The 14,364-nt window shown below is 38.9% G+C and overlaps 1 protein-coding gene across 1 annotated transcript in view; it reads right to left on the bottom strand.

The window, feature by feature from the left end:
• The window catches only part of stk32c (serine/threonine kinase 32C), a 215,596-nt gene that overhangs the window by 120,416 nt on the left and 80,816 nt on the right, over positions 1 to 14,364 (bottom strand). The window contains exon 3 of the mRNA XM_080848338.1: positions 4,616 to 4,767. Coding sequence (XP_080704464.1) covers positions 4,616 to 4,767 — 152 coding nt within the window. The remainder of the gene's footprint in view (positions 1 to 4,615; positions 4,768 to 14,364) is intronic.

The following is a 14,364-nucleotide window of genomic DNA, read 5'->3' as shown; positions in this document are numbered from 1 at the left end:
TTCTAAATATTTCCAACCTGACTTTGCACCAATTCGGTAGAATGGCCCATATATATAATAACCGCTTCTATTTTGAAACAGTAACTGAACTCTGTGATTTCATCACTGACAATAGCTCAATAAGTAAGTGAGTTGGTGATTGGTGTCCTGTAGTTGGCAGCCTCATCGGTTCGAATCCAGCCTCTGTTAATGGAAATCAAAAGCCTCTTCTGAGTGAATTGAAAGCTTCATCCGAGTCATCTGACCAGCTTGGCCACCACATCGCTGCTTGCAGCTATATACATCTTCTTCTGCAATGGGAGTCTATGGCAGCCCTTAGAACCGCATGGTCAAAAGTTGTGAAATTTGGCACACTTCTTGGGACCAGTCCTCTCTACTTTTGAACAATATGCCCCATTTTCCAAAATGAGGCATCATTGGATTCCCTGCATAGAGACGAATTCAACGCACTCTATGACATAATACCTATTTATATAGATTTTCCGCTAGTTTGAATGTTAAGGAAAAGCGTTTTTTCACGACTCCTCCTACAATTCTTGTCGAATCTTCTTCAAAATTGCCACAAATGATCTTCAGACCAAGCCTCACAAAAGTTATTTCCTGGCGTTTAGAGTTTCGCAACCGTTTGTTAGTTACAGTCTATCAAATTGATGTGGCCGAATTTATGTGGCGGCCATTTTGAATGAATGGATATAACGTTTTTGTTGAATATCAAATATTCATCAAATTTGGCACAGATTATCTTAAGACCACAATCACCTCGACTTGTCAAAATAGGACTGAATTACAGCTGTTTAAACTTGGTCCAAATTTGACAACCATTGCCACACGAAAAACCGTAACTGAACTCTGTGATCTCATCACTGACAATAGCTCACTAGGTAAGTGAGTTGGTGATTGGTGTCCTGTAGTTGGCAACCTCACCGGTTCGAATCCAGCCTCTGCTGAGTATATCAAAAGCCTCTTCTAAGTGTATCGAGCATCAGCCTGCTTGGCCACCACATCGCTGCTTGCAGCTTTATTTTCATGATGTGTTTTTCTACATGTACTCATTTCTAGTCTGGTACGTAATTCTGTGCAGAATGTAATGTTGTCACAGGAATTTGATGCCCTGTTGTCTCCTCAAGTGATAGTTCTTTGGTGCAATGATGCCTATGCATGAAGGAGATGTATAAGGTTGATGTCTATACCAAGGCTTTGAACCGGTTCACGGAACGAAAACGAAAACCAGAAACTTTTGATGTTTTGCTAGGAACAGAAACGAAACCAGAAACTTTAAAAAAAAAATATATGTTCCAGATCAGAATCGCTTACCTAAAATAATGGTAACCGGTTAATAACGTTATTTTTTCGCTCTTTCACAAGATTCCTAAATGCAATATGATTGGTGATGTTCTCTTCCGGTCGTTTACTTAGATACTAGAGAACCGTGCCGCGCGCCTAGCCTTATCGGATCAAATCTATGCACAAGCTGTAGCCACCAGTCTCTCAAACTCAATCTTAAGAAGAGGTAAATATTGTACCAAGTATCTCACACATGTTTGTTTTAAATGGGAATTCTATAAGATAGGCTACGAATTTCCAATGCATTGTTGTAAAAATCTGCAGGGTCAAGTTAATGAAATTATAGCTAAGTTGGACAGTTAGCATTGGCAGTAGACTACCTTGCTATTGCCCAGCATAACCGACCCTAGTTTGTTAAGTCTTTATTCAAAACGTAGGCTAATACGGTAGTTCTCATTTTTTGAATTTTAACTTTTTTGTTCTGATGGGAAGACATTGCGAGAATCCTATGCGGCAGCATTATTCATTTGACCCCGCAACTAACAAATCCAAATACAACATTGAGGGATGTATGTAGATACCATTGTAGTTTTGTAATATTTGTATAGTCTCTGTTGACAAAAATGCACTGATTGGGCCCTGACGAGGTTTGGCCAAATGCTGTTATGTTTTGTTTGCCCAATAAACAACATAGCATACATGTAGCCTATAGTGCTTTTTTAATGTTTAATGACAGGATAGAGACATATAATATTATTTTAAAGTCCTAATGATCAGTCTACTTATTTGTATGTCCCGCAGCTGACATGGAACGCTATTAACCGGTTCAGGAACTTTATTTTTTTGTTCTAACCGGTTCAGGAACGTCAATTTTAGGGTTGGAACGAAAACCGGAAACGTTAAAATACTGTTTCTGATCGGAACGAACCAATTGGGAAAAAATTCTGGTTCAAAGCCCTGGTCTATACTAATATTGTTTTCATGATAAACAGGAGGGAAATGTGAAAGAAATATTCTATATAGGTATTATCATGATATGTTTTACTATTATTATTATTATTATTATTATTATATGCATTTCTTATGCTTTGTCTGTGTTACTGCCCATTAGGGATGTTTAACTCAGATGTCATGAAATGTTTAGGCTAGGCTGATTTATTGTCTTGGTGCCTGGAACAAGACTGGGAGGAGAGACAATGCTACATTTGTGTAAACATTCTTTCAATAAAGACAGTTGCAAGACAAAGAGAGATCAGTATATGCATGGAGGTGTTCATGTCATATTACTCCTCTGGCCAGAGAAAAGCATCTGTATTTAATCTTACTCTTGTTGTGGTGTCTTTATTCTGAGGAAATACAGTCATTGTTAAGGGTACATTTCCCTGACACCTATTCATCAATGAAGTACTATCGGTGTCCGATTCCATTTACCTCCAAGTCATGATAAAAACAGAAACATTATGGGTACCTTTGTACCCTCAGGCCCCAACCATGATGACAGGAAAAAACATAGAATTCCAACTAAATTCACAGCATTTGCTGCCTTGTGTATCTGTGTACATGTAAAAAATAAAATAAAAAAATACTGTGAGATAAAAAGGTGGGTAAAGCTGACATAAACATAAATACCTAAAAATACCTAATCAATAAGTATCTAAACACAGCACAAGTATCTAGGAATTAGATAAAATATCAATGTGATCTAATTTTCAGGCAACATGGAAAGTCAGACCACAGCCAGAGGACACCCAGTGTCGTGCAATCTATAGAGTTATGTAGAGCTGTACTGAAATAATCAGGCCAGGATGACAAATGATTTAAGGGAAATAGAGGAGAAAAGGTGTGAGGGAAAGGGGGAGACTACATATTTGTTTCAAAGTTGCCAGTGCCCTACATAGATTTCAGAAAAAAAACTGGACTTTATCACAAGACACATCTAATTCCTATGGGTGTTTCTCGCTTGCTGTGTGTGTGTGTGTGTGTGTGTGTGTGTGTGTGTGTGTGTGTGTATCACTCAAGCCCCCATACCGTACACACACACTGCACCATCTCTGCTGGCCTTATTTTAGCTGGTTTATGCTTTCTGACCTTGAATTTTGTTAAATTTACAGGAAACTGAGACCTTTAGTAGAAACTTTCTTAATCCGATGTATAAAATCACACCAATTCTACAGAAATGCCCTTTTAACACAGATCCCTATCTTCTCAGGAAATGATCAGCTGATTCAATTCAATTCAATTTTATTTATATAGTGCCAAAATAATCAAATTGTCTCAAGGTGCTTAACAGAGCCCAGGGCCTGATTCCAGTGCTCAGCATTCTATTTGTAAGCCTTAATTGACCTGTCTGAAATGACAGAGTCAGATTAAGTGGCGAACTAGTAACTGATAGAGTGCAAAGCACATTGTGCTCTACATATCTAGCTGGTTATCAGAAGTTTTCCCAAACTGTATTGGCTTGCACTGCCAACTTCAAAGCAGCCGAAAGCAGATGCTTTTGTAAATCACCATTATGTTTACATTTCTGGATGTTATCAGAGATTTTCCGGTATGTGACAAATCATGGCATTTGAATATTCCGGGTCAAGCCTTTAACTGCTCATATGCTGTAATTTCAATATCAATGAAGATACCAGCACCCATGCAGATTAATAATAGTCTATATTTCACTTGTTTTGCTTGTGCTAATTCAAAGTGACAAGGTAACCTAATATCTACGTAACCACTCAACTAGCCGCAGAAAACAGGTAACTTAACTTAGCTGATAGCAATGTAAGTAACTACAATCGTTAAAGGTTTGTAGCTTACATTCAAGGGCTAGCACAAGCCATTCTGCTACTCGGGGCAAAACATAAATATGCCACCCACAATCCCCCTCTCAGCCTGAGTAGCCATTTAGGCTTGGCTACAGTGTGCGTCTTTTGGAACTTAAACATACTTTGGTTTACACTGCAATCATAAAAGAATAATAAGTATTAGTATTATAATAAAAACATATATATATAATTAGTATTTACAAGGCAAGCTGAATTATTCACATAAATTGGTGAAATAATAACAAAAAAGACTATGAAAATCATTACAGTGCTTGGCTTATCAAGCATTATAATGAAACAGACTTAGTTTGATATAATCTGGTAAATGCAGTTTTTGAAGTTATTTGCTGCAAATGTCCTCCTTCCTAAAAATGATAATGCAGTGAGAGTAACAAATCAGTCCATGCTCAATAGTCCCCTCTCCTACCTCTAATACATGCATACAGTATCCACAATCTCTCTAACGACACATGCAGATCACATAATGTATTAAGTGAAAAATACATGATAGTCACCAGAGGTTTACTAAAAATACATGTTCAATTTCCTGTAGGATCTCTAGCTCTCTAAAGACGTTTCGGACCTCATCTCGCTCGACGCACTGCTGTTTGTTCATATACTTCATGGCGTACATCTTCTCCGTGTCCCTCTTCTGAACAATGCATACCTGGAAGGGAAACAAAGACAGAAATGGCATTAAAGGCACAATCCATTCAGAAGCTAAAAATGTCAACAGAATATATGGAAATTGTTCAGTTTGACATAATATGCCAAATGTAAGCGTACTGTATGGCCAGGATATGCTGCTATAACTAACCAGCTATCTTCTGCCCTTCATTTTAGGTCTGGGCGGTATGACGGTATATACCGTGTGACGGTATGAATGTGTCTACCGGGAGATATTTTGCGATACCGTTTAAACCGTGATATACTTTTTTTTTCTTTTTTTTTTATAATATTTTTTTAGTAGTTTAAATTCATATATTCTTATTACACACCGCAAGAAAACGTATTTGTAAATATTTATTAATGTTTACGGTGACACACAAGTACGTTTTCGCCTGCGTCAATTATAAGCACTTGTTCCACTCACGGCGTTGGTTAATTCGGGGCGGGTTAATTCCTTTTCCTTTACGTCTGCTGCTGGTTAGGAAATACAGACAGCCGGAAAGGTTAACAAACGGAATGAAATAGCTACACATTGTGGCTTTCGTCGCCGGGACGAATAACAGGACTTTATTCAGCACATGTGTAGCATCTCTTAAGTGCAATCAAAATGGTGACGGCGCGTACATGCGCGTATGGTTTTTATACTGAACGTAAACACTATCACGCATGACATCACATGACACACTTTACGGTTATTTTGTACCATTTCTTTATTAAATTTACAGAAAACTCGATACCGTGATATATACCGGAACCGTGATATAAAATGACTCATACCGTGATAGAAGATTTTGGCCATACCGCCCACCCCTACTTCATTTCTCATAAAACCACTTTGTGAGGTGAGTCTCTACATCAACTAAGTTTGGCTTTCCTGTGGTGCTTAATCCATGCCAGTCAGTTATTCTTAGCAGCAAGCCTGGCAACCACCTGAGCAACGTAAGTGTAGGGTTGTATTTGCTTTGGTTAAAGAACAGATAAATATCAGTCAGTGCTGATGTTGACAATAATGGTCACCCAGACCCAATGGAGACCCATACAAGTGTTTCCATACTACGTAAAGCCTTTAGTGTTCATCAGCCTTTAGTGTTCATCAACCTTTAGTGTTCATCAACCTTTTGGTGACTCCCACTCTAATACATTTTAAATGTGGACTTACAATGCCAATAAGTTAATTTTCAGGTGATTCACACAATAGTGAATATGTTTTCTTTAGGATTAAATTCACAAATGTCTCACATTTAAATATGAGGAAATGCTATATTGTAAAGAGGCACTAAGGTATTTTTGTCTAAAACTAGTGAGCTAACTTGTTAAAAGCCAATATCAACAACAGCCCAGTTGGCACTGATAAAACCTTGCCTTTGTCAGGCTGCAAAGCTATTCTCTCATTTACCCTGTGCCTGGTTTACTACAGCCTGGGAGGCTAGTGGGGACAACTTGTTTATCGCCAGTTATTACACGGCTCTTCTTAATGCTGTAGAATGCTCCATTCACTTGAATGGGGCTTCCCAACGTTCTGCGGTCCGTTATTAACCAATAGCAGACCGTTGCTATGCAAGAATGACCGCTGTCAAGGAAAGTGGCCTTTTTGCCTCTGATTCATGTCTTTCGAAGCACTCCGCAAGTAGTCCGGTAACTTATCAATGGAGTTTCAGCGGACGGTTGAGCAGCTGTGTTCTAAAGAATGTTCAACGTCTTTGGCGAACTATTTCTCTGCTTTTTAACACTACGTATAGTAACAAATCCATTGCAAAAAGACACACTGTGTTAGGTTATTTTTTTGTTTTGGCAAGTAGCCGTATAATAATTGTCGGGAAAATAAGCCCCTTCAGGGTGAAGCAACACCCCTCCGCTTCGCGTCAGGGTGCTGTTCGCCCTGTCGGGGCTTATTTTCCCGACAATGACCAGCGTTCTATACATTATCCCTTACATAACAACATAAACAAAATGAGGTTAAAATGAGTTACCTTTACAAGTAGATCTTAGATGGAAATATATCAACTGCCACTGACAATTCTTTTTAAAATATGTTTTCTTTACTAAGGAGAGCACATCATTTTTGCTTGTAGGAATTACAGCCTCCTTCATTGTGTGTTACACATAATTATGCCTGAATTACATGACTACATGTTTTCCTTAAATTGTAAAATAATGATTTGAAATAGTCATGGCAAGTCAAATATAATAAAAAACACAAAATGCATATACTACCAGTCAATAAAATAATAATTATATACTAGTCAGTTTCAAAAATCAGTATTAGACCATGAGGAAGCTTCACCAGTTTTGCCTTTTTACTTTGTTAACTAAGATACTTACACTCACACATGATGTATGTTGCTCTATGCATTGTGGGGCAGATGTACAAACATGTTAGAGCCCACTTGAGGTGTAAGTTCGTCGTAGTGTGTACCTCACAACATGTCATGGTATGTATGATCAGACCTCACATGGCTAAAACCCACTCTGTCTGCTACAGGAGTGTAACCGTACTGATACATGCCAGCAAATGTAAATGTAGATGAGCGAATTAGGCGAAGTGAGCGGAAAAAAGTGCAGAAAAGTAGCAAATGAGGAGCTAATTTTGCCAGTGGCAGCCAATGAGAGTTTGTTGTCGTCTCTGGTGGTTTTAAAATTGCAGGATTATGGCATTGTTTGGTTGTTTAATGTACTAAAAAGAACAGCTTGGAGGGCATTGTAAGGGCCTACTAGCTGACTGGCTTCCCAGCTAGCTTACTGCTTTAGTCTGTGTATGAGTGCATGATAACACCAATGTGTCAGTGGTACAGGACCTGTGGTCTTTTGCCTGGAAGAAGAGCATAGGCTTAGTGAGACACAGTACACTCAGTAGAGATACATGTTTTTTATGAGCCAGAAGTAGTATTATAGTGTTTATATACAGTTATATGATTATAATAATGCAAAAGAAAGACATAATCGCACCCCATAGCATTTTCATTTAAACCAACCTTTTGATAAGGAGAAGCTTCAGTTATTTTAAACAAACCTCATGTGTAAGTCTTTGAAAATTGCAGACAAGACTGGCCTAGATAGAAAGACTAGGCCACCATTTTACAGCTGATGAAATCCCCTAGAGCTAGATAATTCTCCAATAGCAAATCCTGCTCACGAGGTGTGAGATTTTGCTCTTCTGATGACATGATGTGAAAATTAGGGCTATGAAACGATTACAATTCAATTTTATTTGTATAGCGCCATAACAATACAATTGCCTCTAGGCGCTTAACAGAGCCCAGAGCCTAAACCCCCCTAGTGCATGCACAATGGCAACAGGGGCAAGAAAAAAAAATCACAGGTTTCTGTGGATTAATCACATATTTTTCTCTGAATATTTTTGTGAGGAAAATATGTATGACAAAAGACGGATATATACATTTTAAATGTTTTCTTTTTGTATTCATAAAAAAGGGCGCGCGCCTAAGCCGTTTTCCCGAGCGCCTATGATAAATCCGGAGCGCCTAAGGCAAAAAAGTCAGCGATAAAATTAAAAACTAAAAAAACCTGGTCATCCAATCCAGCTTAACACTCTAAGGTCCAAGGCCTTTTAGACTTTTCTAAGTTGTCTGACATGCCTTGATGTTTTTGTACATTTTGCTTAACTAAAAACATTGATGCACAAATGGAATATATGATTCTATTCTAGAAGACCTCAGCAATAATATCATGTAAGTAAAAGGAATGTAGTAAAAAAAAGTTTAATTTAAATCAAATGTAAACATACCCTTGGAAAAACCTTGTTTCAGAGGTGCTCAGACTTTGTACAAAAACACATTGTAAAGATTTATTCACAAGACTTTTTATTTCTGAGCCTTGTAAACATAGGTGTTGGCTAAACACATGTTAGTTTAGCATTCAGAAAGTATGTCTTGTTTCACTACCACATATTTATAATTTCAGAGTGTCCTGTGCCATTCCTAAATCTGTGCCCCTACAAATGCATATTGATGAGTTGGTGTGAACAAACCTGTGACACCTCTCACAAAGACAAAGGCCATATCCTAATGGCCCTAGAATGTCTTTGTGGCCCAAAACCCCCGGAGTGAATCTTGCCACACCATGACCCAATGGAGATCACTGAATCACCATCTCCTTATCATATGAATAGCTGTCATTTGCTAATGGGTGGGTCCTTAGCAGCAGAAACGCCACTCAGATACTAGAAAGTGCAACACATCAGTTCTATTCCTCTGACAAAGCGCTTATTTATTTTAAAATTTTGAACTGTATATATTATAAAAGAAAAGGGTTCAATGTTTCCGTGGTTGTTCTTTTTATGTCTCTAAGACGAAAACTCGCGGAGCTTAACATTTTTTTTGACAAAAAAATAAAAATATCCCGGACGAGGGATATAGACCTTTTAGTGTTAATAGTGTTTTGAGCTCTCAACGTCGGATTCAAGAGAGCAGCAGCATCCCGTCTCTCACCCCCCTGAATTTTGATAAAGCAGCTAGCGAGCTTGGTAAAAAAAAACGAATTACGGTAGATTCATGCTACCATTGCGCTAAATAATTAGACAGCTAACATTAATTAGTGGTGTTAACATGAAGTCACTTATTGTATATGGCATTAATATTATTCTAAAAGACCTTCACTAGTTGTTTTAAGCAGATTTGTAAGCAAGTCATCATGTATGCAATGCATGTCAAAGAATATGTTCTGAATAGTATGTTTCAAGTAGGCTGCAGCCGAACCCTCGTTCTGTTTTGATCAATAGTAATCAAGTTGATAAGCGTGTCTTGTCTGATCAATACGCAACTGTGAGGTGCGCGAATGGACAGAGCGGCCAGCTGCCAATCACTCAATTACTCAGCCTGCGTATGCATCCTGAATTCATCAGTCGGCGGTGATTTTGAGCATAACATTCCATTTTCAGTATTCATAGCTTTCAATGTATTAAAATATCTGCTATGTTGACAAACTTACACAGGTGTAGGCTATAACTTGATTTGTCTACCCGTTTGAATAAGTACCAGTAGAACGCGAGGCCTCGGGAGAGGCAGACAACAGCATTGGTTTATCAATGAAAGCTCAACTAGTTTGTTTTGTTATTTCATAATTTGTGTGTTCCATGTCTGACCACTGGTTAGTTCTAGATTCAGTAGTTTACATATATATGTAAAGAGGTAAACCTTGATAATCTTTGAACCATACATGATAGCACCATGGGGCTTGGACTATTGTCAATCTATTAGCCTATCTATTTTAATTTAAAGTGGAATCAAAATGTTATCCTCAAGCATAGCCTCCATTATTAATGAAATGTAAAAAAAATAAATGAATAAAAAAAAGATATACAGTACTGTGCAAAAGTTTTAGGCAGGTGTGAAAAAATGCTATGAACTAAGAATGCTTTGAAAAATGTAAACAATAAATGTTTATTTTTTATCCATTTACATGGTAAGACTGAGCACAGCAACAAGACACAACGTAGTTATACTGCATCAGCAGGGTCTCTCCCAGACAAAGATTTCAAAGCAGACAGGGGTTTCAAAATGTGCAGTTCAAGCTCTTTTGAAGAAGACGTTGAGGATCGTAGACGCAGTGGTCAGCCAAGGAAACTTAATGCAGCTGAAGAAAAACCCATCAAGCTTATTTACCTTCGAAATCGGAAGATTTCAAGCAGTGGCATCAGCTCAAAACTGGCAGAAACCAGTGGTACCCAGGTACAGACATTTACTGTCCGGGGAAGTCTGGCCAGAAGTGGTCTTCATGGAAGAGTTGCAGCCAAAAAGCTCTACCCCGACAAGGAAACAAGGCCAAGTGACTGAACTAAGCACGAAAACATAGAAACTGGGGTGCAGAAACATGGCAGAAGGTGCTCTGGACTGATGAGTCAAAATTAGAAATATTTGGCTGTAGAAGAAGACAGTTTGTTCGCCGAAGGGCTGGAGAGAGGTACAATAATGAGAGTCTGCAGGCAACAGTGAAGCATGGTAGAGGTTCCTTTCCAGTTTGGGGCTGCATTTCTGCAAGTGGAGTTGGAAATTTGGTCAGGATGAATGGAGTCTTCAATGCTGAGAAATACAGGCAGATACTAATCCATCATGCAATACCATCAGGGAGGCGTATGATTGGCACCAAATGTATTCTGCAGCAGGAACATAACCCCAAACATACAGCCAATGTCATTAACAACTATCTTCAGCTTAAAGAAGAACAGAAAGTCCTGCAAGTGATGGTATGACCCCCACAGAGCCCTGATCTCTACATCATCGAGTCTGTCTGAGTTTACATGAAGAGACAGAAGAATTTTAGGAAGCCTAAATCCACAGAAGATCTGTGGTTAGTTCTCCAAGATGTTTGGAACAATTTACCAGCCGAGTTCCTTCAAAAACTGTGCGCAAGTGTATCTGGAAAATTGATGCTATTTTGAAGGCAAAGAAAAGAAATCAAATATTGATTTAATTTAGAATTTTCTTCTGTTCCTTCACTGCATTTTGTTAATTTATGAAGAATTGATGAAAATAAACTGTTAACACTTCCATTTTTGAAAGCATTCTTAGTTTACAGCATTTTTTCACACCTGCCTAAAACTTTTGCACAGTACTGTAGATGTCTGCTAATAAGGTGAAAGGTAACACAGACTGTGCGTGCATAGTGCCCAATTTTTTTTTTTTGGAGCACTGAAGAGCCATTTTGACCCAGGAAAAACCCTGCAGTGAAGACAAGGTGACAATGATATAGTATACAGTTTGAAGTGTTTGCCGTCATGTTTTTGTCATGATTGTCCTATCTAATGAAGGATAAATGTATCCACAGATTTGTAACCATTATGCACAAAATTAAAGTATGACATTGAAAAAAGAAATGTCCTCATGTATTTCAGTTTTACTCTGTTAAACTGTATTGTATCACTAGAGTTTTGGCCAAAGTCTATACAAATATAAAATGTACAAGCCCAATGAATTACCCCTGTTCAGAGCAGATTCATCATGCCCACGAAATGCCACTTTTTGCTCTCCCATGTACAACACCACACTGATTAGCCTCTTCATTATCAATTTATTTAAATTTCCTGGTTATTGGTCTTTTGGATGCTTATGGCAACTGCTTGATCGGTCGGTCCTTACTTTGCCGAATAGCTTTAAATTCAAGACTAGATGTAATCAGCCAAAAATTCAAAGTTGACATCCACTGCTTACTACGACAATGATCTTTAAACAACTACTCACCCTCTGGTCGAAATTCAGTTTATTAGCGGCTCATGTTAGACAGCCACTATTTGCATTTATGATCTGATTGGTGAGAAGACAGCGGCAGGTTGAAGTCTGTTGGCCACCCATTGACAATGTACTGTATGTTTTCATAGACGCAGAAAACATTTGCAGGCCTTCTCTAAATGCACACTGGACATTTTCTTCACATGCAGACCGGTCAGCACAGTAAAACACTCAGCAATGAAAACATGAGCGGCTAATTTTAAAAGAAATTGTAAGAGATGCCAAGTTGGCCGTGAACCAAGTCTAGCATCCTTTGGCGGCCTAAAATAGGCGACTGTGAAGCAAGAAAACTATGATACCTAACGATATGACATTAAAAAGATTTCCTGTCACCATATCACCATAAAATATAAGGTAGTCAACTTAATTGAAATTGGAATATATGGAAAACATTTTTAGAAATGAATGATTGCAGATTATGGTTGGACTTTTGAAACTGCAATACCAAGAAAGGTCCGTAATAGTACTCCACCTCACTACAATATGGTACGAACACATGATTTCTAATTTATTTTCATATCAAGTTTCGCTGGTTAGCTTTGTCCTGGGAAGATTTCAAGATGACCTACAATCACAAGGTGACATGTTATAAGGGTATGTGAAATTCAGTCAGTTGTAGAAGATTTGATTTGCAACCATTAAATTGAGGATGTATGAAAAAAGACAGTGATTCACTTTTTAAACCGTTAAAGTGCAACAGTAAACTGTAGATAATACTGTAGTTTTATAACATTTCCATATTCACTTGTTAAAAAGAAATAATCGTAAATTAAAATATACATCTTTTAATTCTAGCATAAGTGCTGAGGCATTGCACTGCATGAAATGTGGGATTTACGACAGTCGCCGACCCTGTGTATTGCCATGGAAGCCCAAATGGTGTGAAAGGCCCCCCCTTCCAATGTTCCCTCTATTTTTTTTCAGCACTGAGCAAATATTTTTTATTTTGAGCGCACATTTCGGCACTGTGAATTCATAAAACACGCGACCTGACGAAAATGACCACGAACCTGCGTTAGCCATAGGTTTCCAAAGAGATGACAGCAAATGCATCAATATGTCTACAAGGTTGATATTGTTACAAGCCTGGCTCAGGGCATGGAACAGAGACGGGAATGCCACACGCAGAGGAACGATGTATATATTAGGTTTATTAAAATAATCAAACTGAACAGAATGGTTTAAGTAAAGTCAGTATTGAAGTTAGAATTGGAAAATAAAAGTGTCAGCAGTCAGTATCATGAGGTGTAGTGAATAAGCAAACAAAATCGGTGCGGGAGAGACGAAGCAGCGGCGGCCTCCTCTAGTCTCATCTGACGCGCTTTTATGGTCCCGACCGGGAAGCAATTAGGGCAACACCCAACACCTGCGCCCCGCTCACCTGTAGGAGGTAGATGAAGCACACAGAGGAGGAGGAGCCAGGCAAAGCCGTGACACCTCCCCCCTTACAACAGAGGCCTCTCAAAGAGAGACTCTGTAAACTTGCTCACCCCTCTGCGAGCACCCAAACAGCGAAACAAATAACAAATTCCTTACATACATCTCAAGAATGAATAGTATTATTTTTTTAAATATGAACAAATGTTAGAAATACTCAACTTCGTCTAGGGGTCATGGCTTGGACACGTCATCCAAGCCTTCAAAGCAGATGAAAAATGGATCTCTTGAAGTCAGCTGGCCCCATCCACTCAATCCCTCCCCAGCAATTCAAACCACCCTCCCTCGAACCCAAGGCTCCAGCAAATCCCGGTACCTGGAAAGCCAATTTTAAGGAGACTAGGCAGCGAGAGAGATGAGATGAAATACAGGAAAGAAATAGAGAGGACAAGACAATGGCTCACTCCGGCTCACACGGGGCACGGGACAAGGCATCCGCTATGATGTTGTCCACACCCCGAATGTGCCGGATCAGTATGCTATATGGCTGTAAAAACAACACCCAGCGCATAAGGCGCTGACTTGGGCTCTTCAAAGAATGCAAGAAGGTCAGTGGATTGTGATCTGAATATATGGTAACAGGAACAGCGCCCCCACTTAAATAAACATCAAAGTGTTGTAACCCCCATATTAAAGCAAGTGTTTCTTTCTCAATAGTAGAGTAATTTAACTGATGACGGTTAAACTTCTTAGAAAAGAAACACACAGGCCGGTCTACCCCTTGCTCATCCCTCTGCAGGAGTATGGCCCCAGCACCAACGTGGCTAGCGTCGACCTGCATCTCAAATGACTGGTCCATGCGAGGAGCCATTAACACAGGAGCAGAGGTTAACAACAACTTCACATTCTCGAAGGCGGCTTGACAATTTTCCGTCCACTCAAATTTAACCCGGCCCTTTAGAAGGTCGGTCAAT

The sequence above is a fragment of the Sprattus sprattus genome, assembly GCF_963457725.1.
Source record: "Sprattus sprattus genome assembly, chromosome: 12".
NCBI classification, from domain to species: domain Eukaryota; kingdom Metazoa; phylum Chordata; class Actinopteri; order Clupeiformes; family Clupeidae; genus Sprattus; species Sprattus sprattus.
This window is presented reverse-complemented; position numbering and strand designations above follow the sequence as displayed.